This window comes from Ursus arctos, unplaced genomic scaffold, assembly GCF_023065955.2.
Source record: "Ursus arctos isolate Adak ecotype North America unplaced genomic scaffold, UrsArc2.0 scaffold_17, whole genome shotgun sequence".
NCBI classification, from domain to species: Eukaryota; Metazoa; Chordata; class Mammalia; order Carnivora; family Ursidae; genus Ursus; species Ursus arctos.
The window spans coordinates 51089862-51106379 of record NW_026622841.1 but is presented as its reverse complement, the minus strand read 5'-3'; the positions used below and the strand labels follow the sequence as shown (position 1 = coordinate 51106379).

The following is a 16518-nucleotide window of genomic DNA, read 5'->3' as shown; positions in this document are numbered from 1 at the left end:
ACACACAAGGGGATCTTATTCAGCCTTAAAGGAAGTTCGTTCTGCCACGTGCTGCACCACGGATGAACCTTGAAGACATTATACTCAGTGAAACTAGCCAGGCAAATACTATCCCATTTCACTTGCGGGAGATACACCTACAGTGGCCAGACTCAGAGGGACATAAAGTAGAACGCTGGTTGCCAGGGGCTGCGGGTGAGACCGCTCAAGATCTACTCTCAGACAAATACCATATGATCTCACGTGTAGACTCTAAACAAAAACTCGGCTTATAAATACAGAGAACAGGTTGGTGGTCACCAAAGGCGAGTGCTGGGGGTAGGAGAAATGGGTGAAGGGGGTCCAAAGGTGCAAGCTTCCAGTTATAAAATGAAGTCCTGTGGATGTCATGTACAGCATGGAAACCATAGGTAAGAATACTGTACTGTTGGGGCGCCTGGGGGGCTCAGTTGCTAAGCGTCTGCCTTCGGCTCAGGGCGTGATCCCGGCGTTCTGGGATCGAGCCCCACATCAGGCTCCTCCGCTAGGAGCCTGCTTCTTCCTCTCCTACTCCCCCTGCTTGTGTTCCCTCTCTCACTGGCTGTCTCTCTCTCTGTCAAATAAATAAATAAAATCTTTTTTTAAAAAAGTGCTGAAAGTAAACTCTTAGAAGTTCTCATCACAAGAAAAAACTCTTATGTAGTGCCAGATGTTAACTAGATTTATTAGGGTGATCACTTAGCAATACTCACAAACAGTGAATCGTTACGTTGTACATCTGAAACTAATATGTCAATCTTATATCTCAATTTTAAAAAATTTTTTGGGGCCCCTGGGTGGCACAGCGGTTAAGTGTCTGCCTTTGGCTCAGGGCGTGATCCCGGTGTTCCGGGATCGAGTCCCACATCGGGCTCCTCCGCTATGAGTCTGCTTCTTCCTCTCCCACTCCCCCTGCTTGTGTTCCCTCTCTCACTGGCTGTCTCTATCTCTGTTAAATAAATAAATAAAATCTTTTAAAAAAAAATTTTTTTAAGAAGATCTACTGTCTTCGCAAATCTCAAGCACACAGCACACTATTATTAGCTACGGTCACTTTGCCGCACAACACGTCCCTAGAGTGTATTCATGTGATGAAGTTAAACTTTTAGCACTCTATTACAAAGTTAATCATTTTCACTTCAGGGACACTGGTTTAAAATTTTGCAGCCTGAGGATTATTGCATTCTTCTCTCCTTTGGCAACCTTACTGATCCGCTGGGCCAAGCTTGTTTATGTGGCTGCCCCATGACAACCGTAAGGGTGTCCTATCTGTGAATGCACGTAAAGGACATGAGAGTGGATGGGACTCGGCCCGGCCAAAGTCTCAGTTCTGATAAGCCACAAAACTTTAACCAAGCCTAAGCAATTTGGGGAGAAAAGTGGGAAAAGATAGATGTCATGTGAAGAGGCCAACACGGAAAAATAATCTAACATGAAAACTATTATTTCTGAATATGCTCATGCCCTTTCTTCTTGGCAAATCACCCTTCTTATGAGGTGCAATGAAGTAATCAATATACTATTTCCTGGTATTTCTTTCGTGTTTCTATACCAGCAGCACACGTCCTCCTGTACATTTTATATTGAGAGCTGTGGGCTCCGCTAAGCGGACAAGAGGTCATTTCCTTATATTTAGCGTATGATTAAAGTATGTGTTGTTTTATCAGAAATGACTCACCGAAGTAGAACTATTCAATCCTTTCTGAATGATTTTTCACTTAGAAATTTGGGAATTATGCCTTATTTCATAACAAGTGACTAGGGTGAATGACTGTTGCAATGACGCCTCATTTCCCCATCTCAGCCGACAGACACTCATTTGTCAGAACACTGGACTTTCACCTCTTCTTTGGAATATACACCATTCATGAAATAGTCACCCCCTCCCATTGCTGCCCCCATAACCACCTGGCACAGCAGCAGGATTTATGTTGACAATATCGTTGCCCTGGGTCAGGTTGCAAAAGAGCCAAAGAAACACACTTGTCATCTAATTCTCAAGTTCTAAGGGGAAGTGAACTTTAGGTTGGAAATGCTTCTAGCTAAGTCTCTCTTTTCCTAGAAGAGATCTTAAGGGGGAAATGAATCCTTCAGCTGGTTGGTTGGTTGGTTGGTTGGTTGGTTGGGACTGGGGCCATGAGCATTTATAAAGTAACCCCTGTGTGTCATCATAACAGCACATAACACATGGCAAATATTTACTTGAGCTGGCAGAGCAAATAGCTCATGTCTGATAGCTACTTGTAGGATCCATAGAGAACATTTATTTTTAGAACAGTTTCCCTTTTGTAATAATAATGTAGGAGGTTTACTTTCACTGTTAAATTCCAGATCTGTTTTAATTCGGTCACTTTTTCAGTGCAATTGCAAAAAGTAGTTGCTCAAATTCCCAGGTTTTGGTGTTCCTAAGTCTATCATTTTGACGATTGTGTTTAAGTAATTCCATACAAACTTCAAGAATGAGTGCAGTCTTACACATCGCAAAGAGGATATTTGCATCGTGGAGATTATCTTTACCATCTGCGGACATGGACCTGGGTGTGCCTGGATCTGATGTGCAAATGGTGTTTATATTTATCAACATTTCTCTAATTTACTGAGCCTCTGTCCATTTTTTGAGTCATTTGCATTATACTTTAATTTGCTAAGTCCACTTTAAATGTTATAGGCGTGAACCTTCTACATTACACCGTGTGGTATTGCAAATATGGTTCCTACCCAGTGACTATTATTCTTAACTTTGCTTACACTGTCTTGTGTTGAACAAAAGTTTTAAATTTTTATGTAGTTCTAACTTGACAATCTTTTCCTTTTTATGGCTTTTAATTTCAACATCCTGTTTCTAAACTCTTTCTCCACCGCTTTCGTTTCAATTCTTAGGCTTTCTTTATTGCCTTCCATAAGGTTTTATAGTTTTTTCCATAAAATTCTGGTAATTCAAAAAAAGTTTTTAGGTATAGAAAGTAAGATTATGCGGAATGCCTGGCTGGCTCAGTCAGAGCAGGCAACTCTTGATCTCGGGGTTGTAAGTTTGAGCCCCACATTGCACATAGAGATTACTTAAAAATAAAATCTTAGAAAAAAAAAAAAAGATCAGAGGGGTGCCTTGGTGGCTCGGTCAGGTAAGCATCTGCCTTCGGCTCAGGTCATGATCTCAGGGTTCTGGGATCAAGTCCCATGTCAGGCTCCCTGCTCAGCGGGGAGTCTGCTTCTTCCTCTCCCTCTGCCCCTCCCCACCCCTCGCTTGTGCTGGCTCGTGCTCGCTCATTCTCTCAAATAAATAAATGAAATCTCATGCTCGCTCATTCTCTCTCCCAAATAAATGAAAAAAAGATTATAAAACACATTCTTCTTCTATAACATACTAGACAACTTTAAATCTGTAAATATTTGATTTTTAATCTTTCAATCTATATGGACAGTAGGAATCCATTTTCTTCCGTGTGGATGCAAACTCATCAAATACCATTACTAAGTAATTGATCTCTTCCCTGCTTAGTACATTGCAAAGGTGGCGATTCAAATAAGTTCAGTAGACACTCAGTTCTGTTTCTGGAGCCTTAACTTTATTTTATTGATTTGTCTATTCCTTCACTATATCACACTACTTTCATCTTTGTAGTTATAAAGTATATTTGAGATCTGATAGGATATTTATCTCCTTTTTTATTTATTTTTATTTTCTGGCTGTTTTTTAGACCCCCTCCTCTTACTCATCTTCCATATTTAATCCTCACGTGGGGTCTTAAATCCATCTGCCCAAGTTCCGCTACTACCTAACTCAGTCCTCTCACTGGTTACTTACATTATCGCCATATGCAATCCCTTCACTGGCTCTCCTTCCCTCATTGTGCCAACTAGAGTCTACTCTCTGAACTCCCTCCATTAGGAAATTTGATTGTTTTGAGGCCTCATATAATTTTTTAAAAGGCTTAATTGAGCTATAATGTATATACCAAACACTCATTTTAAATGTGCAATTCAATGGTCTTCAGCATATTCAGACTTGTGCAACCATCACCACAATCATTCTTAGAGTATTTTCACCACCCCAAAGAGAAAGGCCATACCTTTTAGATATCAACCCCCAACGTTGCCATCTTCCTCCTCTTCTTCTGCTGCGCCGAGCGTCCCAGTCTAGGCAACCACTAATCTACTTTCTGTAGAGATTTTTTTATTCTGGACATTTCTTAAGAGTGGAATCGTATAATGTACAACTGGCCTCTTCCACTTACCATGATGTTTACAAAATTCATCCATGTTGTAGCACATATCAGTACTAAACTCTTTCTTGTGGCCAACTCATATTCCACTGTACAGATACACCACATTTCACCCGTTCAGCAGCTGGCAGACATTTGGGTTGCCTCTACCTTTTGGCTCTTATGAATAATGCTGCTATGAACTTCATGTAAACTTTAAGATGAGTCTGTTACACTCTAATAAAAAAAATCTGAGAATTTTTATTATAATTGCTTTAGGTTTGTAGATTAATTTAGGAAAAATTTAATTTTTTTCTTACAGTATTACTTCCATCGAGGAAAATTATCTTCCTTTTCCTAAACATTTGTTTAGGCCTTGTTTATTGTCTTCCATAAAGTTTTATAGTTTTCTTCATAAAATTCTGTTGCTTTTTTTTTTAATCTGTACTTATTTTATAATGTTTTGCCATTTGAATGGGATTTTTTTTTTATTTATTTATTTGACAGAGAGAGACAGCCAGAGAGAAAGGGAACACAAGCAGGGGGTAGGTGCAGAGGGAGAGGAAGAAGCAGGCTCCCAGCAGAGCAGGGAGCCTGATGCGGGGCTCGATCCCAGGACCCTGGGATCACGCCCTGGGCTGAAGACAGACGCTCAACGACTGAGCCACCCAGGCGCCCTGGAATGGGATTTTTTAAATTAAAATTTCTATTTGGTGGTGGCAGTATATAGAAAAGCTATTAATTTTTTTAACCCTGTATCTAGCTATCCTGTGGATCTCTCTTACGCATTCTAATAGTTTTTCAGTTTTTTTATCTTCCAGATAATTATATAATCTGTGAATACACAAAGCTTATCTCTTACTTCCCAATATTTATATCCCCTATATCTTTTTATTTTCTAATTTCATTGGTTATGATCTCCAGAATAATGAAAATAATAGCAATGATAATGGGCATACATCCTTATCAACTTTAATTTTTACTGCAAGCAATATTTCAGCAAAAATAAAAGAAATTGAACAATGAAAGAAAAATCACCTGAATCCCATGTGAAAATAAGGTTGAAAAATTCCTGAAAATTAATTGTTTGTATATGTATAGAAAGGCAGGAAGGATATACACCAGACTGCTATGGGTAGTTCTTTTAAGGTTGTGGAATTCTGGAGCAGAAACAGGGGTGGAGAGGGAGACCCACTTTCTGTTTTATGCACTCCTGTATAGCTTGGCAATGAGCCTTTCCTACTTTTATAATTTTAAAATCCATCTTGAAAAAAATGCAAAATGTGTAAAGACTTTCTTTACATATCAAGATTTAAAAATACGTGCGTTGTTAATGGCTAAAATTTACATTTTGTTCACGAAGTTCAATCTCAACTAAATGACACAAGGATTAGACAGACAGACAAGTAGATGAGAGAAGAACTGGTAGAGATACTGATATAGTTACAGATGTATACCCACTGGCTGTTACTAGAAAGTCCAAAAACAAAAAGATGGCCACAGAAAGGAAGTGGGTAAAAGAAAAGGCTTACAGAACACAGGACAAGATTCTGGAGTGGGGCAGTCAGAGCTATTATCTCCCTCCTCCAGATGCCTGGGAAAATGCGAATGGGGAGATTATTTCATGGGCTAAAGAGAATTTTAATTGCTCTCTAATGTCATCAGACCCTAATGATTTCCTGTCAAAAGTTTTTCCTTCTGAGACACCATGGGGGAGTCTAGTAATCCTAGGAAGCCATCTACATTATTCATCCCAGTACTTAGGGATACCACATCAATGACAGTGCTCTCACATCTTAGTACTGCTTACATCTTGGAATATGACTAAACGTGCCCCTTCTCTTATTCCCTTGCAGGATTTCCAATGAACACTCCCCCAAACTCCAGATCCGGAGTCACAGTTACCTGAGGGCCGTCAGTGAAGTCTCCATCAACCGAAGCCTGGACAGCCTAGACCCTGCCGGCCTGCTCACGTCACCAAAGTTCCGCTCGAGGAATGAGAGCTACATGCGAGCCATGAGCACCATCAGCCAGGTGAGCACCGTGTCTGTGGGCCATTACCTGCGTAAGGGTTAGTGGACACAGGGCATGAAGGGAGGGGGTAGCCCCTTGCAGAGGAGACCACTGATGGATCAGCCTGACCTACGTGCTATGCACGTTCGGCTACAGCCAGCACCTGGTATGAGCAGCCCACCACCAGGGAAGGGGTCCTCTGCTGATGCATAAAGGACACTGGAGTGAGTCCTTGGAAATTCATCAGCAGTCAGTCAGTACCAGCACGCTTGCCATTAGGAAGTTGATGGATGAGGTGATAAAGATGCTTGAAGGATAGAAAGACAGGGTAGACATCAACTGGCAAAAACCACAGCAGTGTCTAATCATAAAAGTACAAGTATTGAGCAGATCATCAAGACAGGGCGCCAGGGACATGAAGGGAGATACGATCTACTTATCTCAACTGGGTCCCAGGTGAATACTGTATCTTGGTAATGAGACAAAAGCCACTTCTAAGAACAGATATGCCAGACCAGGGATTAAGACTCAAAAAAGGCAACGTAATGGTCTATCCAAAATATTCAGCTGAAGGTCCTCCAGTCTCTCCCATCAAAGGTCTCAGATTGGGGGAGAGGGCTGGGCTACCTAAGATCGGGGTGGAGAGGACCTGGGACTCTTGGAGGACCTGACCGTGCACTTTTTGGGGGCCACCAAAGGAGCTGAAGGTACCCCAGGGGCTGGCTTCCTCTGGGAGCACAACAAGAAGGGTATTTTTTAAATGATGTATAGGAACTCTGAATTTAAATTTCTATCACAAATTAACTACTGTACAATTAATTCAGCTAGTATTTAATGAGCAGAACACTGGACCAGATTATACAAGTTACTCATCAATGACCAGTACAAAATCCATTCCCACCAAGAGCTTACAAGAGTACAAATAGGATAAAAGTGTTATCATAATTATTATTTACTTGAATGCCACAATACACTCTGAGGTGGGCAGAGCAAGTATTATTAACAAGAGGTACCTTTGCTGGGTCAGACACTCTGCGAATTGCTTTATAGTTTCATAATATTATTTTATAAAACACTCTATGAGGTATGTAAGGAGCCAGATGTTAAATGGGATTTTGTGGTCACAGAATAGTCAACAAGATCCTGAAACTAAGGAGAAAACAGCGCTAAGAACCCAGGATTCTAAAGAGAGAGTTTCCAGGCATGCAGTCTAGGAATGTATATTTTAACAAATACTCCAAGAGATTCTAATAAAGTAGTATTTGATCTGAATTTTGAAAAATGCTTCCCTAAAGCATGTTCAAGAAATAGTGAATGTTCTAGTTTTGTTGGTGCTCGGAATACTTGTCGAGGGAGCAATGGGAAATCTGTCCTGAATTTTGCCCTGGATATATATTTTTTTTAAAAGATTTGTTTGTTTGTTTGTTTGTTTGTTTGGGAGAGAGAGAGAGAGGGCAAAGTGAGAGAGAGAGAGCATGAGTGGAGGGGGCAGAAGGAGAAGGAGAAGCAGGCTCCCCACTGCACAGGGAGCCTGATGCAGGGATTCGAGGCTCAATCCCAGGACCTTGGGATCATGACCTGAGCCAAAGGTAGACACTTAACCAACTGAGCCATCCAAGTGCCCCTCCTTGGATATATTTTTTAATGCATGGCTTTGCTTGCCAGGCCCAGAGGACTGGACTTCATTTATTGGGAATGGGATTGATTAAAGATTAATTAAAACTTCAGCTTTTAAGCAAGCAAGAGATATGATCATAACTTTGATGTGAGAGAATTCATATGGAAAAAACAGAGGAAAGATGAGAGAGGATGAATTGCTAGAAGCAGAGAAACTAGTTTGGAAGACATTGTGACATCAAGGTGAGAAGTACAGTGTTGCTGAAAAGGTGGTAATGGTGGTGAGGATGCTGGTGGTGATGGTGGTGGTAATGGTGATGGTGGTAATGGTGATGGTGGCAATGAGGATGGTGGTGATAAGGAAGATGAGGGGGGAAGGATCGTGGTGATGGTGGTAAGCCAAGCACTGAAGCTGAACAGTAGGCTGAGAACTGAAGCATCTTTGATCTATCAGAGTGAGACCCTGAAATAGGACCACGGCTCTTGCTTTGTCCCTGCCATCAAAATAGAGCTCTTTACCCTAAATACATTCTTGAAGAGCAAAGGCGGGGACCACAGCAAGGCCCTGAGAGCAGGGCAGGGTGGGAATTGGGGAAAGCTGGCATGGGGGATTCCAACATCTGCCCACTGTACGTTTCCTTCCTTGAAAGAAGCCTCCAAGAACATGCACGTCTATCTGTGCTAGCTGATGCCGTCCGATGACACTCACTATCCCAACTCTCAGGGAAATAGTTGGTGCCTCATTTGGTGAAATTTTGACTTGCCTCTCCTTATTTTTTCACAATAAGCAACATAATATTTAAAATTTCTTTAAGTTTATGTTTATTCCTGACAGCCTTATGGTCACATAGCCTTCTGGAAAGAGAAAGGAGTCTATAAATCCAGCTGTCATACATGTAGAATACAGCAGTGGGTTTAAAAAATAATTTTTGAAAAATATTTATACCCATTCACTGCTTTCATAATTTGAAATGTTTAAATTTTATTTTTTATAAAGATTTTATTTATTTATTTATTTATTTATTTATTTATTTATTTGCCAGAGAGAGAGAGAGCACACACAAGCAGGGGGAGCAACACTGGGATGGGGAGAAGCAGACTTCCCACTGAGCAAGCAGCCCGATGTGGGACTCAGTCTCAGGACCCTGGGATCATGACCTGAGCAGAAGGCAGGCACTTAACTGACTGAGCCACCCACGCATCCCTACATGTTTAAATTTTAAATGTTCAAGACAGAAGAAACATGTCACTTCCCCCATTAGGACACTGCGTCTACACAGCTGCCTGACTTGAGTCCCTGTGCCACAGATCTGACCTTCCTGAGACACTACCATGTCCTAGTGACAGCTCAGTAAGATATCAACAAATCACTGAAGAGGCACATGTGGGCCCTGATGCTACAGCGGGTCAAGCTCTGCAATTCGGTGGCATAATCATTTAGCCTTAAGTAAAATACAGAAAGAATAGCCATCCTAAATGGATTCCTAATGATACATCATTTTTCTAGTCCCATTTTCAATTTTCAAGTAACACAATATCTTTAAGGATAATTTCAAACTATTGCAGTCCCAACATTGTCATTATTCAAAGAAGAATAGTTTCTTCTTCAAAGCAATACTACCATATATATTGTAGACTTGTCCAAACGTGGTCAGTTTTTATGATGTTGGGGACAGTCTCTCTTATAGATCTTCAGGAGCAGCTCTAATAGTATAGAATTTAAACGCATTATACCCTATTCCCTTTTAAAACCTGATCTGTTATTCATCAAAAGCTGCTAGGAAGATCAAAGTAAAATGTCGTAAGCCAAGATATTGGTCTAGAATAACTAAATTGTTTATTTCTGCCATTCATAACTCATAGAAGTAAAATATCCCTAAAAACAGATTGTGCTTGCACGGTAGAGAAAAACTGAACTTTTTTATATTTATTTCTTTTCTATATTTTGTACTATCTATACATCTAATAAAAACGGGGGCTTTTATGAAGTAAAGCTTGAGAAGAAAGAATTTTTAAAAGTCACATTTAGGGGCGCCTGGGTGGCACAGTGGTTAAGCGTCTGCCTTCGGCTCAGGGCATGATCCCAGCGTTGTGGGATCGAGCCCCACATCAGGCTCCTCCGCTATGAGCCTGCTTCTTCCTCTCCCACTCCCCCTGCTTGTGTTCCCTCACTCGCTGGCTGTCTCTATCTCTGTCAAATAAATAAATAAAATCTTAAAAAAAAATAAATAAAAGTCACATTTAAATATATATATATTTGCTATAATAACAGTCATTTCCAAATTAGCCTAATTTATGTCTTCATTTATTTCAAGTCCAATTCTCAAATATCTTCATCTGGAGGGGTAAACCAGAAGCCCACAGACACTTTTGCCGGGCAATGTGTTGGATTTCTACGTCATTTTTTTTTTAAAGTGAATAGGCCGTTATTATGCTCAGCGGTAATACCAGCAGTTTAGCTGTGACTTGTGACCTCGACCATCCCTTCATTGTATATATACAAAGAAATAAAAACTCAGATGAATTAAGTGTCTATACCTACTGCCAGTAATAGAACCGAGAAACCCAACTATCCTGACTCCTCATTGATAAGCTTCTTCAGTACCTACTGATATGGGGGCATTGATGGCAACAATATTGCTAATAATAGTACTGATAATGGAAATGATAACAGCAGATTAGTCATCATGTATTGCTTACTTGATACATACAAGAAGCTTTTCATATCATCTCATTAATTTCATATCAACACTAAAAAAGATCATTTCTTAATTTATGAAATTCAGTCTTAGACAATTGGAGTAAATTTGTTTCATTCTTCCCACTACACTATCTCACAGAGTAACAGCCACTATTTGTGGAGTAGCTACCATGTGCCCAGAAATATGCATTTTGAATATTTTATTTTCACCCTTAAAGCATCCATAGGAAATAGGCATCATTATACCATTTTACAGATGAGAAGATTGAGGCTCAGAGAATTCAAGCCAATTGCCCATTATAGAGTAGAAAGAGCCTTAAACTATATCTGGGGCCCCTGGGCGGCTCAGTCGGTTGGGCCTCCACTTCTTGATCTCGAGCTCAGGTTGTGATCTCAGGGTCGTGGGATCAAGCCCCAGATCCAGCTCTGCACTCAGTGTGGAGTCTGCTTGTCCCTCTCCCTCTGCTCCTCCCCGCACTGTGCTCTCTCAAATAAATAAAGAAAATCTTTTTTAAAATAAATAAATAAATTACCTCTTTCCGTATAAACCCAAATAGATCTCAAATCTAAACAATAACACAAAATGACAAAAATTAAGATTAGGAGAATATGTGCATGATATTGTGGTAAGAATTATATAACTTTTAATAAAATAGGAATTCCGGGAAACATAAAGTAAAAGATTGACATCTGTTCTAACTAAAAACCAAATATTTCGGTGTGGCAAAAGATATCAAAGTTAAAATGCAATTGACGGGGGGGGGGGGGGGATTAAACATACGAAGAAAAGTTTCCAGTTGCCGAAAGTATTTCTATCAATAACTATGAAAAGATAAACAACCTAAAAGAACGTGGGGCAAAACTTATAAAATAGCAAATCAGAGGGAAAAAATATAAAGGCCAATAAATATGAGAAAAAATGCTTATATACAGTAGTGGGCTGATAAAGACAAATTGAAAGAGCACTATATCATTTTGACCTGTAAGAGTTGCACAAACTGCTACTATCCAGCTCTGCTGACCATGCTGAGTATTGAGCTCCAGCTTCTTGCTGTTTGGAGTGAACTGCTACAGTTGTTCTAGAAAGTAAGTTGATAAAATCTACAAAAATGTAAAGCATATCTTTTGACAAAAGAATTCGCTTTTGGAACTCAGACTACAGAAATAAAAGCACCAGTATATAAAGATAAATGCACAAGAATGTCGGTCATAGCACAGTCTGCAAGGACACATCTGAATCGTCATCCACAAAGGAGTTGTTGAAAAAATTACGGTACCATCATACTATATGGTATTATATAGTCTGAATTTCGCATCTGAATTTCCCTGAGTCTCCATATAAAAGTAGACAGAGCAACTAGGTAGAAAAACCCAAAAGTCATCAAGAACATTTACAACAAAATGAGGTGTAACAAGACAGTCCATGAACCCAAAATATAAGTGAATGAGAACACACCACAAGTAGCCGTCAGCCTGCATCGTATCCGCGTCTGTAGGAAGACATAGAGGGAAACAATGACTTTTGTGACGAACTTCAGCACAGCAAGACAAAACAAGCAACGCATATTCGCTGGAAAGTTCGGGGCACCTACTTGAGAACAGCAGCTGACGCTGGAAGGGATCTGCCTTCTCTAATAGCAGATCAATTCCAGGAGCCTGCAGTAAAAGGTGAAAGATGACTGGAGCAGTCTGAGCCCATCATCATCTTCATCATCACTGGAAACCAACCAACCAGTGTTTCCGTCCAGGACAGGGCCCAGGGGTGAGAAGAAACAGATGGGAGTGGAATGAAGTATGAGCAAGATAGAGACAATAGCAAAGAAGAAAAGAAAAGGCCCAGGTGAAAGTTAGGGACAGGAGCAGAAGAATCAGGAACTCTCAGAGTTTTATTAAGCTAGCTAGCTTAATAAATAAATAAATAAATAAATAAATAAATAAATAAATAAATAAGGAAGTCCTGGGAATTTGGGGGGATATATATATATATTGAATGCACCACCTTCTCAAGGCCAGAAGAACTAATTTTACATTCAAAGTCACAATAAGAAGAAAAGACAGTAAGAAGTAGAGTAACATTCCTACAGAAAATGAAAGCATTCAGAAAGACCCACAAAACAGATCAAAACTGTAATGAACTATAGTTGACCTCGAACAACATGGGTTTGAACTATGCAGGTCCACTTATACATGGATTTTTTTTCAATAAATACAGTATAATACTATAACTGTATTTTCTCTTCCTTATAATTTTCTTAATAACATTCTTTTCTCTAGCTTACTTTATTATAAAAACATAGTGCATCATACATATAAGATACAAAATATGTGTTAATCAACTATTTATGTTGTAAGGATTCTGGTTATTAATACTTACATTTTTGTGAAGTCAAAAGTATGTGGATTTTTTTTAAGATTTTATTTATTTATTTGAGAGAGAGAGCACAACGGGGTGGGTGGGTAGAAGCAGACTCCCCGCTAAGTGTGGAGCCCTACACAGGGCTCAGTCCTAGGACCCCAAGACCATGGCCTGAACCAAAACCAAGAGTCAGATGCTTAACTGACTGAGCCACCCCTGTATGTGGATTTTCAACTGTGCGAAGGTGGGGAGTTGATGCCCCAACCCGCATGTTGTTTGTTTAAGGGCCACCTGTATTTTAAAATGCACTAAATGACATTAAGAACATGATATAAGACATGAAAGAAAAAGATCTGAATTTCAAAACCTTAAAAGTTATGTCACAAAACTCAGGAAAGAATTAGAAGTAAAAGAAAAATCATTTCAGAAATGAAGATTAGACTAGAAAGAATATAGGAGCAAGTGAATGAGACATATCATACACTAAGAAAAATAGAATCTTAAAAAAGGAAGGATATTTTTAAAATCAAAAACAAGGGGAACCTGGATGGCTCAGTCAGTTAAGCATCTGCCTTCAACTCAGGTCATGATCTCAGGATCCTGGGATCAAGCCCCACGTCAAGCTCCACATTGGGCTCTCTGCTCAGTGGGGAGTCTGCTTCTCCCTCTCCCTCTGTGCTCTCTCCTTCTTGGTTCTCTCTCTCACTCTCTCTCAAATAAATAAATAAAATCTTTTTAAAAATAAAATAAAGAAATGAAGAGGTAAAAAGGATTCAAGAGACATTGATAAATATTCTGGACAAAGATATAGATAATAGAAGTCTCTGAAGAAGATAAAGAACCAGAATGAATAATAAAAATAATAATTAAAGATAACGCTAATGAAACAAAAAGATGTTTCAAAATTATATACCACATACCTGAGATTAACCCAAAACAATAACTAAGACATAGTCTAATAAAATTACAGGACTCCAATTTCAAATAAAACAAAATTAAACAAAGTTCTTTGGAATTCAAGACAGAAGAGCAAGTGACTTAAAAAAAAAAATGATGAATCACTAAGTTCTACTCCTGAAACCAGTATTACACTATATGTTAACTAACTAGAATTTAAATAAAAATTTGGAAAGAAAATTAAATTCTCATCAGACTCTTTAACATTAGTTTATGACAAGAGAAAATTGAGTAATGTTATTATATTCAAGGGGGCAAAATGTGAACTAAAAATTTTATACCCCCAAAAAACTGACTTCCATATAAAAGGCATAGGCAAACTATTATAAACATGAGTGAATATAGGAAACATCATTTCCATGAGCCCATCCTGAGGAATCTACTAGGCAATGAGCTTTAGACAACCCCAATGACCAGACATAAGAACGAGTGATGAATAGGCGTATGGACTTATTTCTGGACTGTCAGTTCTGTTCCGTTGATCTATATGTCTGTCCTTATGTCAGTCCCAAACTGTTTTGATTATTGTGGCTTTGCAATAAATCTTGCGATCAGGAAGTGTGAGTCCTCTAGCTTTGCTCTTTACCAGGATTGCTTTGGAAATTATGATGTATCAATGTAGTTTTCTTTGTGTTTTTTATTCTTGGAGTTCTTTGAGCTTCTTGGATTCTAACATCTGACTAGTAGGAGTTTCAGGAAAAAATAAAAGGAAGGCAATTACTAGTGAAATAATTCAAGAAATGGTCCTAAAACTGAAAGACATGATTTTGCAGATTGAGAGGGCCCGCCCAGTACCCACCACAATCGATGGAGAAATATCCACATAGGAACATCACAGTAAAATGTTAGCTCTTTGGGGACAAGAACCTAAAGGGCTTTCAAAAGGGGGTGAGAAAAAACAGTTTATATGGAAAGGCTCAGGAATGAGAAAGGCATCTACTTTCCCAAACTCTAGCATCCATGGCAACTAAGAGACAAGCAGCAAAGCCTGAAAACATCTGGAAGAAGAAAGGGTGCAGGCTAGAATCCTGAATGCAGGCACACTCTCCCTTAACAGTGGGGGTGGAATACAGACATATCCATCAATGCCAGATGGCTGCCTTGTCCAGGAAAGCACTGGAAGATGTGCTCCACCAAAAGAAAGGAATAAAACAAGGAAGAGGAAACAGGGACTCCACCACAGTCGAGATAAGGAAGGCACCCCCACAGTGATAGGGAAGAGAGATCCCAGGACAGCAGTGGGCTTGGCAGCCATAGATTGCAATAGGAGAACAGAGGCTTCAAGGGTAATGCTTTAAGGGCAGGAAGGAAACCAGCACGTTACCAGAGGTCTACAAACATTACCAACAAATTCACATAAGCAAGTTTTTGGAAATATGGATGCAATACCATAAGATCCAGCTGGAAGAATTGAAAGTGATTGCCTCTGGGGAGGGAGAATCTGGGTGAGATGGGGAGTAAGATAGGTCAGGGATTTACTCTTTTTCTTTATAAGCCGTCTAGAACTACTTGACCTATATCTGTAGAATTTTGAGAAAGAATAATCTTTTTACATGAAAAAAGTAGTGGCAAGCATTAAATATACAGTTACTTATAAAAGACAAAAGGGGGGCTAAAGCAGGGGAGAACATGTAGGTTATATGCTCTGCAGTGTAAATATAGCACAACTTTTTTAAATGAGGAAAGAATAGAGAGTATATACGCAAAAAATAAGAGGAATTGTTAACTGTTTTCAATAATGACATGGGTATGGTATTATTAGTATGCTATTCTGAGATGGTAAATGAATAATTATAGAATATCCCAATTCTATCATCTCCTATGCCCCCTGAGAAGCAAGATTTTTAGTATGGAATCAAGGTATAAATAGAAATACAATATAGAAGAGTCTGAATTTTAACTGGATGTATTCACTAGATCTGCCCACCAAAAGACCTAGTTTTGCCCACTGAACAATGACCAACCCAGTAGCAATGACAACAAAATTTCCTGAGGCCCAGACTGCTTTCTTGTGATACCATTTCCCACCAGAAGAAGGGCTTTTTGAAAAAATACTGATTCCAGGACTGAGCAGGAAAGGTATAAAATGAATTTGGAATACCCTGGCATACCTGATATCAAGGAAGCTATCAAAGACTACTCATTTCATGTCAAAAGGATTCAGGAGTGAAACTAAGAGGCTCCTACTAGTTAAAGATGAGACAAATGTGAGTTCAAATTTGAAGTGAATTTAAAACCATCAAATATTTTTAAATCTATGAGTTCATTTTGATAACTTTAAAAATTAATTGGTCACTTTTGGTAGGTAAGAGGGAACAAATTTATTATCTTGAAAATAGGGGGGGGGGACACTTATTCTGCCATTTCTATATGACCTAAACCATTGAGTAACCAAATAATGTGAGAGGAAGCATTTACTTATTAAAAAAAAAAATGTTTCAACTAGTAACTGCAGAACTAATGATGGAATTAGAATACCACCGGTTTACAACTCCCAGTGAATTAATGGATTCAGGCGTTGAGCACCAATGACTCCTAACAACATAAAAAGAGAAACAACCCAGACATAATGTGTCTCCTGATAAAAGAACACATGACCTCTAGTCTTGCCAAAGGGATTGAACCTGAGTCTTATAAAGCCCCTGGATCTAGCC

The 16518-nt window shown here is 39.2% G+C and overlaps 1 protein-coding gene across 11 annotated transcripts in view; it reads left to right on the top strand.

The window, feature by feature from the left end:
- Window positions 1–16518, top strand: part of DLGAP1 (DLG associated protein 1) — an 843835-nt gene that overhangs the window by 657830 nt on the left and 169487 nt on the right. For all 11 annotated transcript variants that reach the window (XM_026496025.3, XM_057313266.1, XM_057313260.1 and 8 more), the window contains one exon: window positions 6077–6254. In XM_026496025.3, coding sequence (XP_026351810.3) covers window positions 6077–6254 — 178 coding nt within the window. The remainder of the gene's footprint in view (window positions 1–6076; window positions 6255–16518) is intronic.